This window comes from Tyto alba, unplaced genomic scaffold (assembly GCF_018691265.1).
Source record: "Tyto alba isolate M040663 unplaced genomic scaffold, T.alba_DEE_v4.0 Super-Scaffold_38, whole genome shotgun sequence".
In the NCBI taxonomy this organism is placed as follows: Eukaryota; Metazoa; Chordata; class Aves; order Strigiformes; family Tytonidae; genus Tyto; species Tyto alba.
Window position 1 is genome coordinate 14,583,390 of NW_024881313.1, and position 21,379 is coordinate 14,604,768.

General features: G+C 41.3%; 1 protein-coding gene across 7 annotated transcripts in view; it reads right to left on the reverse strand.

Moving 5' to 3' along the window:
* The window catches only part of DYNC1I1 (dynein cytoplasmic 1 intermediate chain 1), a 195,253-nt gene extending 174,101 nt beyond the window's left edge, over nucleotides 1-21,152 (reverse strand). For 4 of the 7 annotated variants that reach the window (XM_042801895.1, XM_042801893.1, XM_042801894.1 and 1 more), the window contains exons 1-3: nucleotides 20,907-21,151; nucleotides 4,446-4,563; nucleotides 1,816-1,930 (exon numbers count right to left, since the gene is read on the reverse strand). In XM_042801895.1, the coding sequence (XP_042657829.1) occupies nucleotides 1,816-1,930; nucleotides 4,446-4,553 (223 nt within the window). In that variant the 5' untranslated portion in view covers nucleotides 4,554-4,563; nucleotides 20,907-21,151. Of the gene's footprint in view, nucleotides 1-1,815; nucleotides 1,931-4,445; nucleotides 4,564-20,906 lie in introns of all 7 variants that reach the window. The other 3 variants (XM_042801892.1, XM_042801889.1, XM_042801890.1) reach the window with 2 other exon arrangements.
* Between the last annotated feature and the right edge of the window lie 227 nt (nucleotides 21,153-21,379).

Genomic DNA, 21,379 nt, shown 5'->3' on the forward strand with positions numbered 1-21,379 from the left:
AATGCAAGTATTCTTCAAAGCAGCCACATTGAATAAAACACAAAAAGGGGGTTTAATGCAAGAATGAAATTTCCCATTTGGTTTAAATCATGTGCATTTCCTTTTATAGATTTAACGGAGTAAAACTTTAAACTATTTTGTTATGCTCTATAATGTATAATGACAGACCTGTCAAGAGATTTGGATTTTCCATGTGGTCAAACATTTCATGCAGACTCTCACTAGAGACTGTCACAGAAATGACTGCAGCCTGAAAAGTGAATTCATCTTCGTGACAGTCCTTTGGCAGGTTACAGGTATGTCGTGGCTGTTTATGTATTCCATATTCACAGTGGGATCTGGGTATCATACGTGTATGTGAAGGCAGAGTTAAAGCCTCCTTTGTATATTAATTTTGAGTGTATATACAGGGAATGAAAGAGGGCAAAATACTATTGTTTAACTAAAATAAGTCATATGTGAAATTTCGTGTTCTTTTGATGGAATCAAACACAAAATAATTGACTAAGATAAGAATTGATAATTTACAACATGAATACATGTGTTAATAATATCAGGAAATATATCTTAATTTTTAGATGAAAATTACAATTTTAAATGCTAGAATATTAAAAATGTATTTGGTTTTATATTATCAACATAAAATTTACAAAACATATTTTATGATACATAAAAATAACCTAACCATTACTTGTCAGATAATTCTTCTGAGAAGTGGCATTTAAGAGCTTCAGTCACTAAATCATAACTTATAAAAACAGTAGCTTTTCTCAATAGATGCTGGTTGGTGCAAGTTATGAATTGAAATCCCAATTCAGAATGTCACAATCTACTTGCATAGGCACCCAAGCATCTGTATAAGGTGCTTTCCTGAATCAAGACTTCAATATTTTGGCAAATTTGGAGTTTTTCCTAAATATTAGAGGCAAGAATATCTAGGGGTAAAATCCTAGATACAGCCCCAATTAATTTAATGATAAGTCTTGATACCTCCAGAGGGGCCAATATTTTAGCTAAAATAGTGAGAGTGATTCTAGATTCAAAGGAGAAGGGAGGGAAGGGAAGGGAAGGGAAGGGAAGGGAAGGGAAGGGAAGGGAAGGGAAGGGAAGGGAAGGGAAGGGAAGGGAAGGGAAGGGAAGGGAAGGGAAGGGAAGGGAAGGGAAGGGAAGGGAAGGGAAGGGAAGGGAAGGGAAGGGAAGGGAAGGGAAGGGAAGGGAAGGGAAGGGAAGGGAAGGGAAGGGAAGGGAAGGGAAGGGAAGGGAAGGGAAGGGAAGGGAAGGGAAGGGAAGGGAAGGGAAGGGAAGGGAAGGGAAGGGAAGGGAAGGGAAGATATTTGCTATTTGTGATTTGTCTTTTCATTTCTGCTCTCCAGTTTTTCATGAATTTAAAAGAAAATCAAATGGAGTTCCCACATGACTGTGCTCCTCCTTCCTTAACAAATGCTTAATCTGAATTTTTGAAACAAAACCTGGGGCTAATGAGGTACATAATTTATAATAATATTTTGTGGGCCATCAGATAGATGTGAAAGAAGCTAAAACAGTCCATCAGAAAAGAAATCACTGCTGGTATGCAAACCCAACTTGCATTACGTTCACAAAAATTTCTTGAAGAAATGAAATAGATGTTTTTGGAAATGACAAGTATTCAAAATGCCATGAGCTGATATATGTGAATGGTATTGCAGGCATTCAAACAGAAGAGTTCACTTGACTAATACAGCCAGAAATCAAAAAAGCCAAGCATGCTTTAATAGAAAGAATGCATTAATTGTGGCAGAGCTGAGTGCTTTACAGTATGATTCTCTTAAATACCTAGAGGTGGTTCTGGGGATATACCAATGCTCTGTAACAAAGCTTCTGTCTCTCTTCTTTTGCGGTCTAGGTCAGAATCTTCCTGAGCTGGCTCCTTTTTTTGCTGCAGATCAGCCTGAGTTAAAACAAAACAAACAAGAAAAGTTTCATCCACATATAAGCAGCTCTAGCAATTAAGTGTGTGAAAAATATTTATATGCACCACTGCTTAGGTTCACTTTGAAATTCACTTAGATAGGTTTAGATAAACTATAATTTAGATAATTTATACTGTATATACCAGTAACAACGTTTTTCCCTGAATGCATGGGAAAACTGGTCTTTGCAAGGATATTTGCAAGGAATTTTACAGCACATCAATGGAAACCTTCTGCCTCTCACTCATCAGATGCAACTTATTCAGCTGATATAAAAGCTGACCATAGAACAACAGATAACATTACACAGAATAAAAATGGCCCCTTCCTAGTTCCTCCAGGATCAAGAAATAAAATTCCATTGGACTTCAGTGATGTAGCTTAAGGGCCTACATTTGGTCCCAATATTTTCTCATAAATTTCAACATCTAACAGGAGCAAAGTAAAGGACTAACACATCTAAAATAGGATTTTGGCAGCCCTGAGCACCAACAGCCAAAACTAATGGTCCAGAAGACCCTTCCCTCTTTTTCTAGATATCTATACCTCCCTGGAGCTTCCACACATTAACTTCATCTCCCTCTGGTCTCCTGGGACCTAGAAACAGGAGGAGCAACATCTGCATTACCCAGAATCCCTAATATTTCGCTCATCATTCCCCAGTTTAGTAGGGTGGAAGGAAAACACCAATACCCCATCCTTGTAGTTAGAGCACTCCATTGAAAGAAACAGGCTTGCAGTCCTTCTCCCAAGCAGATAATGGAACTGAAGCCATGTCCCACTTTGTAGTCTACTGCAGTAACCAGCAACGTAAGCAAAACACAATGCAAGTGGTTGTGTCTGTCATTTTGTCACATCTTAAATGCAGCAATCCCAGCATAGTTCTTATAGAGAACATCTGGAGGCACCTCCCTCTGTAGTTTGGATCCTAAGGTTGATACATAATCAGCTGATCCTATCTAGCCTCCACACAAAGAGGTTTTCCCTCCTGCTGAAACCAGAGTGTGGGGCACAAGGGACTCACACAGTGCCTCAGCCTGGCGTTGACGTTGGTGCAGGTGCAGCAGAAAATCCTGAAGTTCAGAAGCATCCCCTTTGTTCTCCAGTCTGGACACGGCCAGGATGCAAAAGAACATTGCTTTTACAGACAAAGACAAAGTTCAGGCATATCCCTCCACTCAGCTCTTCCCATGAGCTAGCCTGAAGTATCTCACCATACGTAGGAATGTAGACAACTGTTCTGCACCAGTGTACGTGGCTGACCTTATAAGCGAATGTCAGGCCTCGCTCCCGGAGGCCATCAGGCATCACAGTGCACCCCATTTACAGCACCACAGCATAATCTGTAGAGCTGGGTGTCCTGAGCTGGATCTGCCTATCGAGGCCAATGGAAAGTTCCAACCACCACAAGGTCTCCATGAGGCATAAAATCAGAGGCAGGGGACAAAGGAAAGGACTTAATAGCTTTCTCGAGCCAGTAGCTTGGCTCCCTTCCCTCTAATTCATTAACAGGCTAGTAATGAACACTGAAAATGTTAATGTTTAAAGTTCTGCTTACAGAGGACTCCCCTAGTGACTCCAGGAGCCTCACTGGGGGCGTGTACTGATAACTGAAAAAAAAAGGCTGAAATGAAAAAATATTAAAAAGACAGCCAAAACTGGAATGCTGATTTCTTGGATCACATCACGTTTCCACAGTAATTCCATGAAATTCATGTACAATATTAAAGTGTCAGTTTAAAAGGAAACCAGTTATTAGTAAAGGATAACAGGTGCTTTAAACTATAGTAAGTGTTGACATTTGAAGGAAAGGAAACATAATCACTTAATGCTTCCCTGACTTTGCATGAAAATGAATATCCACTCCCTGTCAATTCTCACCTCTATTCCACTAAGTGACTGAATAAAAAGAAGTGCAAATCCCTTAATGAAAAACCTAATGCATATTGTCAAGGACAAATAAACTAATATGTCAATCAAACTTTAACAGAACTGAAGGATGCACCCATGCCAGAAGATGAAAATGCAATTGCAATTATGTTTTACTTTACTGGAGAATAATAATTGTAAATCTGTTACCTTAGCTAGTAATCAAACTAGTCTTCAGAGTACAAAAATACATATTTAGATTGTAATGGCTTGAAAAAAATGTGAGCCCTCTTTCTGTCTTTCCCCACTCTCCACTCCCTTTCCGTTGAAGAAGATCCTAAGAAAAAGCATTGTGGCAAATCAATTTTTATTTCCACACACACATACACATCATGGTGTCTAAACTGTTGTCATCTGGCAGTGCATTGGTTTTAAAAGCAATTTCCTCACACCAACTTTCTTGGCTAAAAATAAGCATTTTGATTTTAAGGTTAGACTGATGGGGGTTTGAGGATCTCATTCCACGTAACAGATATCTTGGGGTATACAATACTGAGACGTCAAAACCTCAGCAAGCCCTTTCTGCAAGCATGAGCTATCTGAAAGGCACTTTTGCATATTTACCTCTTTCTTCTTCCTTTCTTCTTCCTTCCGTTTCTTTTCTTCTCTTATCTGAGCCAAACGCTGCTTTTTGCGCTCAAGTTCTGCTTTTAAATCGCTTTTGTCTGACATTTTGACTCTGCTGGAGACAAAATTATGGAAACCAAAGTGAAAACAATTAAATGTTTTCTCTATTTACTGAAAAAAATGTACTTAATTATATAAAAAATAGTGCTTCTAAAATTGCTACAAGTATATTTCTATATCTACACTGGCCCTTGGACTACACTGACACTGTAGAAAGAAGGATATTTGTTTCACAATTTTTACTTCGATAAATTAGACGAGAATATTACCAAACATGGAATATATTTTCAAATAAGCTTTATTAGAAAACTACTTTTGTGAAGCAAACCCATTTTTTTCTACTGTTCAAAATAATGCTTTAATGCTTTTACACACCGAAGCTGAAGTATTTCAATTTTTATTGGCTTCAGCAGCTCGGAACTGTAGGACCCAGGTCCACAAATGGATATCAGTTTTAAGTATGAGAATGAGATCTGCCCTAAACAGCCCCATACATCTTAGACAAGTAATAATTTTACTTGCAAAAACTGGAAACCTGATTGCTTTTGCTTCTACAGGTGCCTTGAACAGCTGCCATCCCAGGATCCCCCCAGTTCCACTGGTACAGCTCCACACAGACCTCCAGCTCAGCCTCAGTGTCCGACACATATTCACGCCCTTTGGGGAGCACTCTCACCAAGCCATGGGCTATTCTGCACAGGAATCTCCTCCATCCTTTCCAGAGAAAGCTGGGCCACTCCCCCAAAAAGCTTCAGACAAGGCACAGAATCAGGCAACCTAGCAAACCCGAGCTTCTCTTCGACAAAACAGCACACTGCTCTGCCGACAGTCTCATGCTCAGATCATCTATTCAAGAGGCAGGAGACATGCCTAATATTCCTGATTTGACTCAAATCACACAGAGTTGGCAAAAGCATTTCTTCTAAGCCACTGAAAATCCTCCCCCACCATTTAGTCTTAAACACAATTCTCTGTAGGATAGTGATGTGAAGCCATGTCCATTCTTTGTGTTTTAAATCCTTGCCAACCTATGCTGCTGTTATGTGAGCCTTGAAAATTAAGGGTAAAGAGATATAAAGTCACATCATACAGAAACAGAGACAGATCTCTAAAGAACATAAAACACCAATCTTTTTCTTCAGTTTTAAAATCCCACCAGTGTTGCACAAATCTGTAGCTTAAGTCATGGATAATTTATTTATTTTCTAACATAATCATTATGGGCTGTCATCTAACTGTATCAATACTGATTTTCTTATTAGCACTTAATTTCAAAGACAGTCCTGAATAATAAAGACATTCGTGAAAAGAGTTAACTGTGCCTTTCACACATCACTGACCACATCCACCACTGCAACCCAAAATCAATCAGATCAATGGCAGTGCCATGTATACTCAATGGAAGTCTATTGTTTGTTTGTTGCATGGGAAATTTGAATGGTAACTCCCTGTTAATACAATGACAACTCCACCCACATTACTGCCTGGGCGAGTGGATGACCAGAGAGTAAATTTATATGCTAAAAATTATATAGCACTTTCACCCATCATGAATTCCTTTGCAGTCATCAGCCTTCTCCTCAAAATGATAAAAGCACAGTCAGCCCATGATATGGAGGACATTGCAAACAAAACATCTCCTGCACATTAAATGCAATCTTGGCTGTAAATGGTTTGCTGTCTTTGCAAGCATTTTCCTTTAAGGAAAGAAAAGAATAATATTTGGAAACAGAAGAGGAAACCATTCAGTGAAAAAGGCAGGCATAAGAGCAGCATGAGGGATGCTAGAGGGGCATCATACCACAGATGCTAACATTTCCCAGTCAAACTCCCGGCTGAAGCCCACCAGCAGGAGTTAAACCAGCCCAGCTCACAGTCACAGGCTCTGCACTTCAGCAGGGTTGTCCATCCTGGCAAGGTACCCTGCAGTCCTTTCAAGGCCTGGGGACTCCTGGTTCAATCCACAACAACTCACAGTAAATAGTATAGCTAGAAAGGACACTAAACTGCTAACAAGCTGGACCACTGGGTATACTGGCTGTACATGGAGGACAATCAATTCTTTATTCCTCCATCATTCTGGTCCTATTCATGACAATACTGTTTTCAATTTGAAAAACTGTCAGAAAAATTGCATTTCATATCAAGAAAACTAAGCAACACCACCTTAAACAACATTAATCTACGTGCTCAGTTGACGTCAGCGAGCTATTTTTTACATGAGAAATACCCAGAGAAGAAAACAAGCTTTTTAATGGCAGTGCAGGTACCAATCTGCACAGGATTTGTGGGACTCTCTCAGATATGGCTGAAATCCCATTTGAAGTAATTTTCCTAATCTGTTGCACACCCTTGAATTCTGATTATGAAGTTCCCCCTCAGAGCCCTTCGGACTAGATAGAGTTTTAGCATCCTTTTAGTTCTGCAGTTTGGCAACAGAGCGTGAGCTCCTGTTTCTATGCAAAAAATATGCAAATGTGTTTTAAGGCTCATGACAGAAACCCTGAGGATTTGGCATCCTTTTCAAGCTGTTTGTCAGATATCAATGAATGGCTTTCTAAAAATTAATTCCCTTAATATCAAAGAAGCTAACTAGCTTTATCCCTGATCTGAGCATCAGTGGTTTAGTGCCTGGCCCCTTCTTTACAGCGCTGCAGTCAGGGTGATTAAATCCTATTATAACTTTGCCCTATTTTTAACAAAACAGATCTTACATACAACAATGATGATGTATTAAATTTCCTTAAATAATGTTGCCAGAGCTGAGTTATAGAAAGAAATTAATCTCTAGTTACTTTCATCCTGCATATATTATACTTATGTCTTAGCCCCCCAAACAGCTTACCAACCTTCAAACTGGCTATTTACAATTTTAGCACAAATTTGACACCAAGGCTATGTAACTGCCTTTCTCAGATGTCAGCGAGTCAGCAGGGAGCAAGGAGGCAAGCGTACTCGTCACTCTACTGGGCATTATCCATCGAGTTAGCACTGTATTCATTACTGGGAACCAATTTCTAATAATTGCCATTCTGAGTGCCAAAAGGCATGCCACACCAAGAGAGATAAAGGCAATCATAAAGAAGACTTGCTTTTAACATTTTCCGTGGTGCAGAGTGACAGCCCAAGGCTTATGTATGACCTAATCTTCTCAGGCCTGGGAGAAGGCATCAGTCTGAGGGAAACTGTAAGGAGCACATTTTGTAGTGAAGCAATTAAATTGCCTGTCTGGGAGAAGGAACACATAGGAACAAACACACTGAACGTTGCATTAAATCTTGAAATAGTTCTCATAGCAGGGCAGCAGCCTAGGGCTCCCCTCTTCAAGGGAGGTGCATAATCTTAGATCAATTTTTATTTTGTTTGGCCCAGTTTGCTGTCAAGTGACACAGTTTTAAAAGGAGAGTCCTCTCACTTCAGAAGAGCTTACCACCCATGTGCTAACATCAGTTCTCAGGATGTAGCAGGATACGTGGTTGTGAACCACCTTGCATAGAGAGCACTCACCTGCACTCCTAACACTCTGAGGAAATTCTCCTTTCTTTGAGCTACTGGAGAAAGGAGTCTGCTCCTCTTGGCACAGCTTTTAATGAAATGGACTGTTCTATTTCAAGATGTCAGTTTTCCCGTATGCATTCACAATGCCTCAGAGTCCCCTCGTAGGCTTGGAAATACAGCCAAATCCATTTACCCATCAAAGGTCACCAGACCCTCCAGGATGGCAGCCACCTGGGCACTTGCAGATGCAGCGCCGAGGCTTCTGAGGACTGCGTTCCAGGACTTCACCACCTACTGGGCTTATCTCACTAAATCTGGATGCTTACAATGTAGATGCAGAGCTATCCTTACCATCAGTGCAGGTAAAATCAAGAGTCTGGGTATCCTAGGATGTGATTCCACTTTTCCTAAAGCAGATGTCTAAAAGCAGTTGAGATTAAGTGTGCCATAAAGCCACTAGTTCCTCTCCAATGATGATAAAGGGACCTGGGTGATCAGTTAGGTTCTATAAACCTCCATTCTAAATGTCTCAGACTTGATGAGAAAAATCCTGTTCTTAATATACTCCCAGCAGTTCCTTTTAGTTTGTCAGTATAAGAAACAAGATCTTTGAAAGACCATTTACATTACTCTTAAAATAATAATGGTGTTTGCACAAACTTATCTGCTGTACAGAACACACGCAGAACTACTCCACTAAGCTTATTACACAGGTAGTAACATCTCACGACCATTTCATTAGTGGCAGCAATAAGCACATAAGCATGGAAGATGCAAGTAGCATTTGACCTTCAAATGGACAAAAAGCCATGCAAGTACTTTTACTGTACAAACAGTAGACTTGTTACAGTTTTCTCATAAGCTACAAGGTCTTTATCAATGATCAGTATCACAGTATTTGAGCAGATATTTTTTCGAACCATTTATATGATTACTTAACAGCAGAAACAGTCACAGGCATCTAAAAAGGTTTACTACAATTGCAGAATTAATAAATTGATACTTGCCAGAGTAATAAAACCAGAGTTATAGAGGTACAAAGAGTGGTAACGCATGTATGTAGCTTTGACTAAATATAAGAAAAAATAAGCACAAAGAGCCCAATGTATAATGAACAAAATAAAAACAAACACGAAGAAAACTATGACAGTGTACACTTTTTATATATACATCTCCCTTCTCTTAAAGCCTGTTTATGTCTCCTAGAACAGCATCTTTTCTGTACACTGTCACCGAGATCATCTAAAAAGAAACCTAAGCTTCCAAATTTTGTAGGAAATAGGAAAGACTGCAGATTTTATTGCCTTTTGGTGTTTGGGGCATTTTTACATGCTGTTCATTCAGTAGGCTGCACTAGAGTACAACTGTATTCCCACTTGATGAACCTCCAAGTCTTTCCTGTTTTGTGACTTTCTATGTTATCCTTTTCATTAATACCTCAATTGCAATTACCAAAGGGGTTCATTAAGTACTGTTACATATGGCATTAGTCATCCTATATAATTAATTATAAATTATTGATTCATTAATATACTTCTATAAAATAAATAGGCAGCATCTAGTACTTGTAGATGCTGTACATGTATAATTCATATGCCTTCATAAAGAGACAGTTACTCCTGAGTCCAAAACTGCAAAATGTCTTTAGTTTGAAAGGCAAAGGAAGTTGCACAATAAAATACATTAATCAGTGATTTTTGATTTTAAAGAATGGGCTTATAGAGTGGGAACACTGTAACTACTGAAACTTACATATGAAGTTTTCTACTGGAAAATATGATTAATTTCTATTATGTACAGAAAAAAATTCCCATAGGATTTACTGATGATTTTTACAAGTGTAAAGCATGTATGCAAAGTATGAAATTGTACAGAGCAGATAAACTTCTTTGGTCTGCAAGAAACCAGAGGGAGCTGTTACCCTAGCATAAATGCATTCTAATCCACAGTATTCCTTTGAAAATAGTGTTTGAAACACTCTTCAAATGGGCAAGAGGGGCTAGAATCATCTTCTTGACAGAAATTTTTAAGTAAACATATACGTTTTCATCATGCATCTGATTTTGTATTTGACTTCAGTCGAATTACACAAATACTTCTGCTAAATAGGCATATCAATGTTTACAAGATCGCAACAATGGGCAAATATTTGCAGCTGCAAAAACTTAGCATTTGCAGTATTTTAAGGAATCTCCTGTGTGATGAATTCAGGGTAACACTAAGCAAAATTGGAGAGACTAAGTATTTTTTTCTACTTCTTGAGGAAGAACAGTCAGGCTTTTGACACAGCATCTGTGTATTTATCTATAAATGAAAATGGTTGTAAAGTGTTAGATTTCATGGAATGTACCATTTTTGTCCTTCAGCTTCTGAACATTTCTAGCAGATGGGCAAAGGTCTTGTACTTTGTTCTGTAAAGGTTTACAAATCACAGCATCCAGAGATCTGGTTCTGTGCTTCCTCCTGGTTGCTATGCAACAGGTCAGTGCATCTCTAGCCTATTTATTTTGAGCCTGACAGCATGTAAGATATGTACCCACAACTGCTCAATTATACATCCCTTACAATCTATTACCATTTAATCTTCTCACTCTTGTTCTTCCATAATGGCCCTTCTACAAAATGAACTCAGTTACAGCAGAATTATAGGGTCCCTACAAAGCAGCATACGAGCAAAGTTTTGCTATTGCACATTTTTCCGTCACCAGGCATAGTGTCAATGAAGCATCACCTTCTCATGATCCCATTCTCTTATGTCACCCCTTAGCCTCTTAAATTTACCATGACCTTTCCAATTCCAACAAGCAGAGTTCCATGGAATAGCCATCAAGGTTGAAGAGAACAAGCTGCTGGCAAAAACTTGCTGGAGATAAGCAAGAAACACAGTTAGGATTAGAATGAATTTAAGTACTACATACTGACAGGTCACTCTAGCAAAGCTACTGCACATCTCCCACCAACTACGCTCCCTTTATATTGAGTTCCACAGAACTGATGGCATGTATCACCTCAAAGAAAAGTAGCTTTTAAACAAGTCTTTTCAAGTGTCTTGGATTTTCCCTCAATAAGCATTAATGAGCACAGTCATAACTGCACAATGCTCTCAGATATGGTGCTGGGAGATGAACCTCAATGATGCAGCCAGTACTGATTTGTATCTCCTCAAAATCTGACTCAGCAGCAATTGTGTCCCAGTTATGAAGAGCGGATGTTTTTAACAAAACAACCAATTGCATGCCTGGCAACATTTTGATCTTGTAGAATACAAGATGTCTAGGTATTCTTGGTCAGTTCCCTCTCTAACAGCTTCTGTTTCTGTTATCTGTTACTGTTTGGCTGCAGTGAAACGCGGGGCTCCGTATGTGGCTCTGCATATAGTTGGGAACAGACTTACCACAATTCTGAATCATTGTGACTTTACATTCCCCACACATTAACTGGTCTTACTAGTTGCATTGTGTTATCTTCTGTGAATTTCCCAGCTTGCTTCAGAGAGGAACTGCAGGACCTGGCACAATAGTTTAAAAAAGTTTTCTGACATTCAAAGAGACCCAAATACAAGCTATAAATTGATAAGATTTTAGAGATGGATAATGTGAGGGACATGACATAATCTGATACTCAAGCTGCAAGTCACTTATCTAGAAAAAAGAGCCCTGCATTTCATGTTCTGATTTCAATTTCTTTTGTATATACTTCTTATATAATGCTCAGATTTCAATTATATCTGCTCCTATCATTGATATCACCACTTCTGCACAACCTATATAAGACGTCTGGTTCATCGTAACAGTACCAAAGTGCCTCCAGGAGTATATTTAATGACTTACTAAGACCTAATGTAGAATTTCACTTCAAGATGTCTGCTAGTCTCTCCTGAAGTGGAACAAAGGCTCCTTTTCTCCATCCTGTAAATATTTCAGGCATTAAAATGTGTATTTCCACTTCTTATGGGGGCTAAAACTGACCCCTCCAACTTTTCTACCCTCCTCCTGAGATAACCCTAGTGGTATATGGCCAGCAAACTGATACTTAAGGCCATTTACCCAAACATGAAAAATGCATGCTCTAGTGTCTGCTTCTTAACTCAGTTATGACAACTGCCAGACAGACATCAAAGAACAAGCTATGCTGCTGACATACAGGTTTTGCCGGAAGACTTACCCATATATCATTTCTTCCTTACAACAAAAATATGCTTTGCTTTGTGGCTGATGTTTGTAAGGATGTAATTATGATAAAAATATTATACATTGATGTAACCTCTGAAGTCAATACACCTAAAGATTTAGAAAGTGGGGAAGAGCCCTGGTTGTAAGAAATATGCTGAGTATCTCATACAAGTCTCATAATTTTTAAGGAAGCAAAGTGGAAGAAACAACACTACCATTCCCTTTGTACTTCCTAGGGCTTCTTCATCTGTACTAACAAAGGAACATGCATGATCAGAGATAGTCTTAGTCAATTATCCCTGTTGATCCACATAAGTGGAAAAAGTGTGATCAGATAAAAAGGCAAGATGATAAATGCAGATGTCTAACAGCATAATTTAAGGGACATATAAAGAACTGCAAAGAATTTGAATTTGAGAGAGGACTGTGAACCAAGAAGTCTATGTCTCCCATTTATCTTCTCTGTGGTTAAAGTATTCCACCCAAATGGGAGAAACATGGGGTTTGGTTTGTTTGGTTTTTTTTTTTTTTTGGTTGTTTGTTTGTGTTTTGGTTTTGTTTTTTTGCAGTTTTGGAGGTTTTTATGTCTTGAGATGACTGAAACCCACCTCCCTAGGGTGACTGTTGGCTAATGGGTGAGAAAGACTAGAGAAATGGAGATTGCATTTTTAACCACTGAAGTTAACTTCTATTAATTTCTTCCCTGCAAAGATTCATTGGACCAGAAGAAGATGCAAGAGAGTGAACATTAGTCCCTAACTGAGGCCCCTGTGCTCTAGTCTTTGTTTCAGGGTTAGTTTATATTATACGCAATGACTGTTTACTTTAAAATACAATGCTGTATTTATTCAGCATCTGGATCCCAAGACAACTCTTTCTTGCTGAGTGCTTGAAGCAAGGTGTTGAAGAGTCCTTTCTCTTTTTCCCACATGCTCTGTCGTGCCAAAAGAATCTTTAATTCTTCATATATATACTTCATATATATACTTCAGACTTATGTGGAGCAGCTTCAGTGGGAAATACTGGGAGGGTACCTACTGCAGAAGACATACAGCCTGCTGTTTAGAGCATAGATGAAGGCAAATATCTCTTTAAGCAAAAATTACCTGAGACTCCTTTACCTCAGGTGAGTCCCGGTAAAACCAGGGTGCACTAAAAGTGGGAGCACATACTATCAGCTGCAGCTCGGCATGGAGCAACCAGTCTGACAAATGGGGTCAAGAAATGCAAACTAGATGAGGCAGCCTAGGAGAGACAGACAGCGGACACCCAGGCTGTTGAGTCTGGGGGTTCAAGGGTGAGAACACATCCAGAAGCAGAATTCTAAGGTGAAAAAGGGAATTTTTAGAGACTGCATGTTCTTCAAGAGCTAGGTGACAGCCAAGCAGAGATTTTTGAGGACTGCAGTTTGGGTTTCTGTTTCTACACCATTTTGTCAGTCTAGACTTATCTGAGCTTCCCAGGCACCATAAGAACTTCAAGTCTGGGGAATTCAGGTGCGCGTCCCATGTTTAAGATGTGGGCACGCTCTGTACCTTAAGCACAGCCTCCTACCAAGGCAAGGCTGTCTGCACATGAACTCTCCCACACACACACGTACCTCTCCAGTGGGCTTCCACAAGAAGAAATGTGGCAAATGGACTGACTGAGAGCAGAAGCAAACAAGCCCCCAGCCTAAATGCTGGGGCAATCTCATCACTGGAGGGCACTGCAGGGCTGCTCTAGAAGTAAGCCTCAGTGCATGACTCACTGCGCCAGGACCTCAACTCCAGAATTTGAGACCAGGACACCAGTTAGATCTCACCAGTTCTCTTCTAATGAGGAACCCAATGCTATAGATATTTTCTGGAAGATAAATCAACTTTTACTAGTGGTTCTCAAAATATGGGACAACTGGTGGTCCACAAGGCAATCAGAAATGGTCCATGTCTGGTTTCCAGCCACATTAAACTGTAAAATGTATGGGCTTATTGGTTCCAGGAGAAAGTTTTGAAAATTAAGAGGGGAATGTAGTTTAAAAAGCCTACAAATCATTGCAGTATCACAAAAGAGAACTGAGGAGAACCCTGGAGTAAGTGGGTAATACAGTTAGCCCTTTACAAAAATGGATATTATGTGATATGAGGAAGAACAGCAGTGTCATTGCTTTATAGAGATATACAGTATTTTAAGAAAAATAATACAAAAAATGGGAGGCCCTTGACCTTAATTATACTTACGCCTAATTCATCACTTAGTGAGATCAGAAACTTTCTTGGGACAAACTTGTAATTAAACTTTAAGAACTTTAATTGAAAATTTACTAAATCAATACCGAGGAAGCATGATCTTCATTTAAACACTTCATAATCAATACTAGTATTGACTAATATTAATATTGCATTATATTATAATTTTGTTCAAAAAGACTAATATGTTTGTATGTGAATGTGGCTATCTATAGTTTTTTACTTCCCTGTCCTCTGATTCATTGATAAGTAAACAAAAAAGACCCGATAAGTACTATGTATATAAAGGAAGGGCTGCAGTAAAAGGTGTGGAGAACATTAGTAGTAAGGCTGCAACATTTTTCTTTTCCATCTTAGCCCCTTCCAGAGAATATATTTTACCATCATCTTTTGAGTTCTATGCTTTAAGCATGAAAAAAAACCTAAAGCTCTATAATTTATAATTATCAGATAAAAATAGTACTGAATTTTCACAGTGTATTTTTAATATATTTGAAGAGGCCCACAAAGGCTGAGAAACTAGGCTTTCCTGTGTTTTCTTGCTATTAATCAACTTTCTGTGAAAAAGAAAATATTGTGGGAAATAATGGGACAGTTTTCCCACAGGCTCTTTCAGTACGAGCAGAGAATGGCATCACTGTATTTTTTTTTTGTCTCCAGTACAATAACCTCCTATCCCATCAGCACAATGTTTTTGTATTATTATTACTACTATGGAGATAGTGAAAGGCAGGAATACAACATTCACAGGCTTTGCCAAGTGCAGCAGATTATGTACATGAATAGCTAGCTGCACACTAGGAGGTATGATTTAGGTCAAATTTCTTGTTTCATTCCAAAAGGCTATAGATTTTTAAGCCATTAATTGTTTAATGCACCACACAGCTTGCACCTCTTCATATATATAACATGAACTATCTTTTCTCTATTTCTCGAAGAAGTAATTTGTGTTCCTAGGCAATGAAGACTGGCAGAAGTTGATAGTCTGTAACAAACTGCTACAAGCGTGTAAAAAAGCTCTCTGAGCAGTCGGAGCTAAAAATGGACAAAGAAAATAAGAATTCATTTAGGGGCAAATTGAGATCTGAAATCCGTCAGGATTATCATGCAAACCACCTTCTGGTTCATCAATTGCTCAAAATGTAACTAGAAACAAACTGATGAAAAAACCCCAATGTCATACGACTTGGAATAGTGTGATTAATGAAAACAGTGATTCTTTTCTATTACTTAAAGAGAAGAAAAACATGTACTGTGAAGCAAGTCACGTGAGTTTAGACAGTCCCCTAACTTTGTTTGTGCTGTAAGAATCAGAGAGGAAATTCTTTTAAATGCTCAGTCAGTGGAACAGTCTTTAAACCAGGACAGACAGGTTCAAATACAAGAAACTATACTAGATAGCAGTCTAGGTTGGGCTTTTTTCTGTGACCCTGTTTTGTTAAATATTTTAATTTCTGAAAACATACAATAGCAATAATTTGAAATGTCTTTGCCCCAATTACCAAGTGACCTGGTAACCACTCCGATCCTAACAGTGGTGGCCTAACATACAAAACATGAAACAAGGGCATGCCTTGAATAGTACTTATTTGATACCGCTGTCTATGCACTTTAAAAGCTAAGATCTGTGTTAATGGATACAGAGCGGAAGGGTGAGCAGTTTAAAGCAAGAGAGATCCATATTTCCCCTGCATGAGGTCTAGGACCTACAGTGATTAACTTTCAATGCTAACACAGCATAGTTTGAGAGAGATTTTTTTCTGTCAAGTTCATCCTGAAAATATTAAAATCAAGCATTAGAAAGGGCTTGAGGATATTAATATAAATAGATAAACAATATATCCTCCATTATACTTATTTATATTTAATCATACCAGGCAGTTTTATATCTTTGTCTTATTATAACTTCCCATTGTTTGAACACAAAACACACCATGTCTTTCTGCTGGATTGAAGTGAAAAATTAGTAACTGAGGAGCAGGATTTGGAATTATATGTGCCACACTGCAGATGGAGGGAGAAAAAAACAAGGAACTAAAACCAGTTATATCCCAGCAAGGGAAGACAAAAGGGAAGACCAGTGAGGAGAGAACATGGCAATAAGACTAGTATTGAGCAAGAGAGAAAAGGATAAGCCTCAGAGAATGATAGCAAGAGGAAGAGAAATGTGAAGAGAAGTTATCACTGGAAGCAAAAAGCTATGTCCTTAAAAGATTCCCTCTGTAATTGTTTTCTGCTGAGTGGCAGTAAATGAGCCCTCTTCCTCTGCTGAATTACTCATTAATTATTCTAGGGCCAAGCAGGGACAGCCAGCCAGCACCTGGGGAATACACAGGGTAGAACTGCACTGGTCCTGAAGGGCTCCAGGGAGGTTTGTTCCTTGGGTTGATGTCCCCTGTCCCTCTGGGTAAGGCAAGCTGACCCACATGCATGGGAGCAGTGTTAAATATGAAAATACGATAATGTGTACTTTAAGAAAATAGCCAAGAATCACAAGAGTCATCTGAGCAGCAATTATTCATCAGGTAAGACAGGTATATGCACACAGGTCAAAGCAGCTGTTACACAGGACCTCATCCAAAGTCTGTTAAGTCAATGCAAAGACTCTCATTGGCTTCAAGGGAGTTTGGAGACGTCTCATGGCTTTCAAACAATGTACATAGCTGACTCTTGCCATCACTCTACGGGTTAGATTCACCACCAGAGAAGTCACATAGAAACTCCTATTTCTGTCAGCGGCAATTGGGCTGAGTCCTCTGCTCTTAAAACTTCTGCATGGAGTTACGGTGTGCTGCCCACAAAACGCTTCCCGAACCATCATTCCTGCTCTGTGCCTTCTGCTGCTGCAGTGCACTCCCAGACACTCATCAGAGCACTTTTGCCTCAAAAGGGAAAACAAAAAGTGCTGAAGCAGCACAGTGAAAAAAAAAAAAAAAGAGGGGGTATAGTTTTAAGCCCAGGAGGAGTCAGGACGTCATAGTTCTCACAGAAGATCAGAGGTGTCTTGTGTCTCTGAGATCTAGCAGCTCCCACATCAGTCTGCTTCACAGCTTCCCGCAGCTCCTGCCATCTGCCTGGAAGTAGCCATTTCCCAGAAAAGTTGGCAAGATGATGCCACCTAAAGTGAACAGTACTGGGGGAGCAAGCTCATGTATACTGTATGCTGCCTCATTTTGAGTGCTTGCAGATGGCCAAGTGAACAACAGCTCCCAATGTCACGTCTGACTAAAAAGAGCTAGCATGGTTTTAGATGGATAATTACCAAGTAGCAAAAGGGACATATTGTGTCTGAGATTTACACAGAGCCAGGATCTCAGGCTGACACTGCAGCTTTTCGGATACTTTTTCTCAGATTTTTCAAATTTTCTGTTTTTTAAGCAGTATCTTTCCTGCATTACCATTTCTGCCTGCTTGTACAGGTCAGCTGAGCAGAAGACCATACAATCTCTCAACTGGAAAGCAAGCCCCCCTATGGACACATAAATGTGTACCCACCTGTGTAACTTGTGTTGTTCAGATGAACTAAAATAAGCTGCACTTGCAAAAGCACAGTTTTACTAATACAAGATGCATCTGTACTAAGGGCACTTTGCCAGCATACTCCATGAGTATTCCTGATGGAAAACATCCCTTTCACATGCAGACTATGTCTACAGTCATTATGGTTTGTTTCATTTAAGGTTTTTAAAATAAAATTATGAAAATATCAGGTGCGTATGGCATTGAGGTCATGATGTCTGTCTATGCCTGCAGAAAGCCTGAAACCACACCTCTGTAGATACAAATTTCCCCACACACTTCAGTGAGGATTTCAGTGTTAGTTCCCTTTAACCTCCCTGAAAATTAGAGCCCATGAGTAGAACAGGGAGGATCTTTCTGTTAACATGCCACCACCACCTTGAAGTAGCAACTCGTTTTGGCACTAGGCATCAGTGACTCTGAAAGATTCCTAGTTACTACTGCTGTTGTTGGTCAAACCAAGCCAAAGGAGCTCAACAGGGCACTTGAGACATAGTACTAGTTAATAAGCCTGAGTAGTCCTGGAGAGAGACCATGAACATATTTCAAACCTCTGTGAGAAGTCAAGTTTGAGGAGCTGAAAGATACATGATTACCCAAATCATTAGCAGGTGTTGGTGAAGCTTTGAAAAACAGCAGTGTCTTTCTATACCTTTTTGCCTTTCTATTTCACTCCCTTACCTTTTTCCTCCCAGCCCATTTCACCTCATTGTCCAGCATGCTACAATGGTGAGTCCTCTACTACAACCCACTGCATCCAGCTCTATCTAGTATTCCCTCTCTCTCTTCTTGCAGAATGGAAAACTGATGGCAGCAAGGAATGATTCTTGAGACCTGTCTTACACAAGAAAAGAAGACCAAAGAGACTTGATTTGTTAATTTATTTGAAAATAAAGCAGGAAAGTTCTTGCCACATCATTTAGACTACCTACACTGAAGACAGATGCTAAAGCAAGGCTTTTATCTATAGCAGACATAACAGGAACCAAGAACCTGAAACTGGAAAACACAAAGTGGAAAACAAACAAATGCATTTTAAGAATGAAAAAAATAGCCACTGAAAGGCATCACAAAAGAAGGCAGCTCACTGCCCTTCCTCCTATAGAAAGCACTGGAAGGTCAGCTTCTTAATTTAAGACCTGCAGGGTACAAAAGAGTAGTTGAGTGACTATTCTTTCAGTAGCCAGATTTCCAAATTCTCAATAATCACTGCATGCGTAGGGTGTGGTTTACTGCTGCTCCTTTCAAGATTCCTCTCTTAAACTGTGGATAAGGCAGCACTGCAGTTAATGCATTATTAGGGTAGACTAATTTCAGGCAGAAGTGTTTAGAGCTAGGAGAAGTCGAGCTAATCCAACTCTAAACAATCTCTTGGACCTCCACACACCTGGCCCTCTGAAGTCTTTGATGTATAAAGGAAGAGGACAGAAAGTCCCAATCCTCAAAATAGTCTGTGCGCAGAGAAGAAGGTACAAAAGAGGCAACACATTTTGTATTTTCATGGACTCTAAATGGATGGTTTGGGGAAAACAAAATGAAGTACAGGATGGTTATGAGAGTGAGCACTCACAGGGGCAAAGGCCTAGATGCAGCCCCAAGGTTTGTGTTGAGGAAGCCCAATCCTGCTGAGAAATGCTACACAGAAATTATAGAAGTGTTCTTAGGAATGTCCTCTTAAATGTAAATAAAGTAAAAAGAAGAACGCAAAAGAATCAGAAAACATATAGCTTCTTCCTATTAACTTAGCAAGAACAAATGAGGCACTTCAACAAAGCACATTTGTAGTAACAGAAATGAAATTCCTCAGTAACTCTGATAATACTATCTATCAGGAGATAGATGGTCCTGGGATTTGGATTTCCATTCTGAAACAGGTTTTGCAGCACTGTGCTTCATGATATTTAGAGCCATTTCAGAGGTAATTTAATGTCTTCATGCAGAAGCAAAGAGCTGACAAAACCCTGTATGTCAGAATAAATTACCAGGTGCAAGTGCCAAAGCCAGGTGCCAACTTCATGTCAGATCTTTCCATTTCGTCCCTCCTCATCCCCCCTATAACAGCAGGTTAGATTGCTTGGTCTGCTTAGAATCCTTATTTTATATGTATTTATAGTTGAAATCTGTACTTTCTATCAATTCCAATATTGACAGAAAAACATACTTCGTTCCAGTCAGTAAAACAGGGGCTTTGTCTAAGAAATATCTAGGGGCCTTATGCTCTCTGCTGACCCAGGGGGATTCCCAAGGCGATGTAACCGTAATAACATCCTTTTGATAATGTATTTCAATGGTCTATTAGTGAAAAAGGCCTCTCATTGATTCCCTCCTTCTCTCACCCTTTTAGGGAATTCCCTTAGGAACGGGAAAAGATCTAATTCTCCATCTGCCACCGCCGTGGACTTGAGTAAACCCGTTGTTGCTCACGCTGGGCAAAGAATTAAAGATGGGGAAACTTTTTTCCCCCACCCCCCACCCCACGCCCCCCCCCCCCTTCGCTTTAAGCTGCTCGTCGCTGAGGCACAAGCCGGGAGCCTGCGGCCGCCCCTCACCGCGCAGCCGACCGCCGGCGGGACCGGGCCGGGGTCGGTGCCGGTGCCAGGAGGAGCCCCAGGGACCGGAGCAGGTGCCGCTGAGGCCGGTGGGGCTCCCCGCAGCCCCCCCTGCCCGCTACCTCCCCGGGGACGAGCTGCCGGGGTGGAAAAGCCCGGTCCTCGGCGAGGGCCGGCCGGACCCTGCGGGGCAGCCGGGGGATGCCGGCTCCCCCCTCCCTGGCCGGCTGCCCGGGGTGCGCCTCCGGTCGCCGCGCCGAGGCTCCGCGGCCGATGCGCATCCCGAGAAGCTTGCGTGTGTTTCCCCCCGCCCCACCCCCCCTCCGGCTCCTCCGCCGCCAAGCCTGGGGCCCCCAGGGAGAACCCCCCCTTCGCCCCCTCCGCTGCGGCACGGCCACGTCCCGGCCCCGCCGCCGCCCGCGGGTGCCTTACCTCCGCCGGCGCCCGGGAGATGCGGAGAAGGCTCCCGGCGCCGTGCAGCCCTCACCGAGCCCCCGCCGCCGGGGGAGCGGAGGGACGCCGCGCTGCCCGAGCGGCTGCCGCGCTGTGCCGTGCCGTGCCGTGCCGCGCCGTGCCGTGCCGCAGGACCGCCGCCGCCGGCTGAATGTGCTGTCTCACGCTGGACAGGCTCCTCCCGAGAGCTGCTGCCGCCGCCTTCCTCCTCCCGCCTCCTCCTCCTCTTCCTCCGCCCGCGCGGCTCCGACAGCGACCCCCCCTCGGCAGCTCCCGGCGGGGCCGCGGGGCAGGTGGCGGCGGCGGGGCCTCCCTTGGAGGTGGGGTCGACCCCCCGCCGGGCCTGGACACCCTCCCCCCAGCAGCTCGGGTCTGAAGTGGGGTCCCCCCGGCCTCTCCGAGGTCCCCTCGCTGTCACCCCGGGGTGTCACCCCTGCATTGGCGCAGGCTTC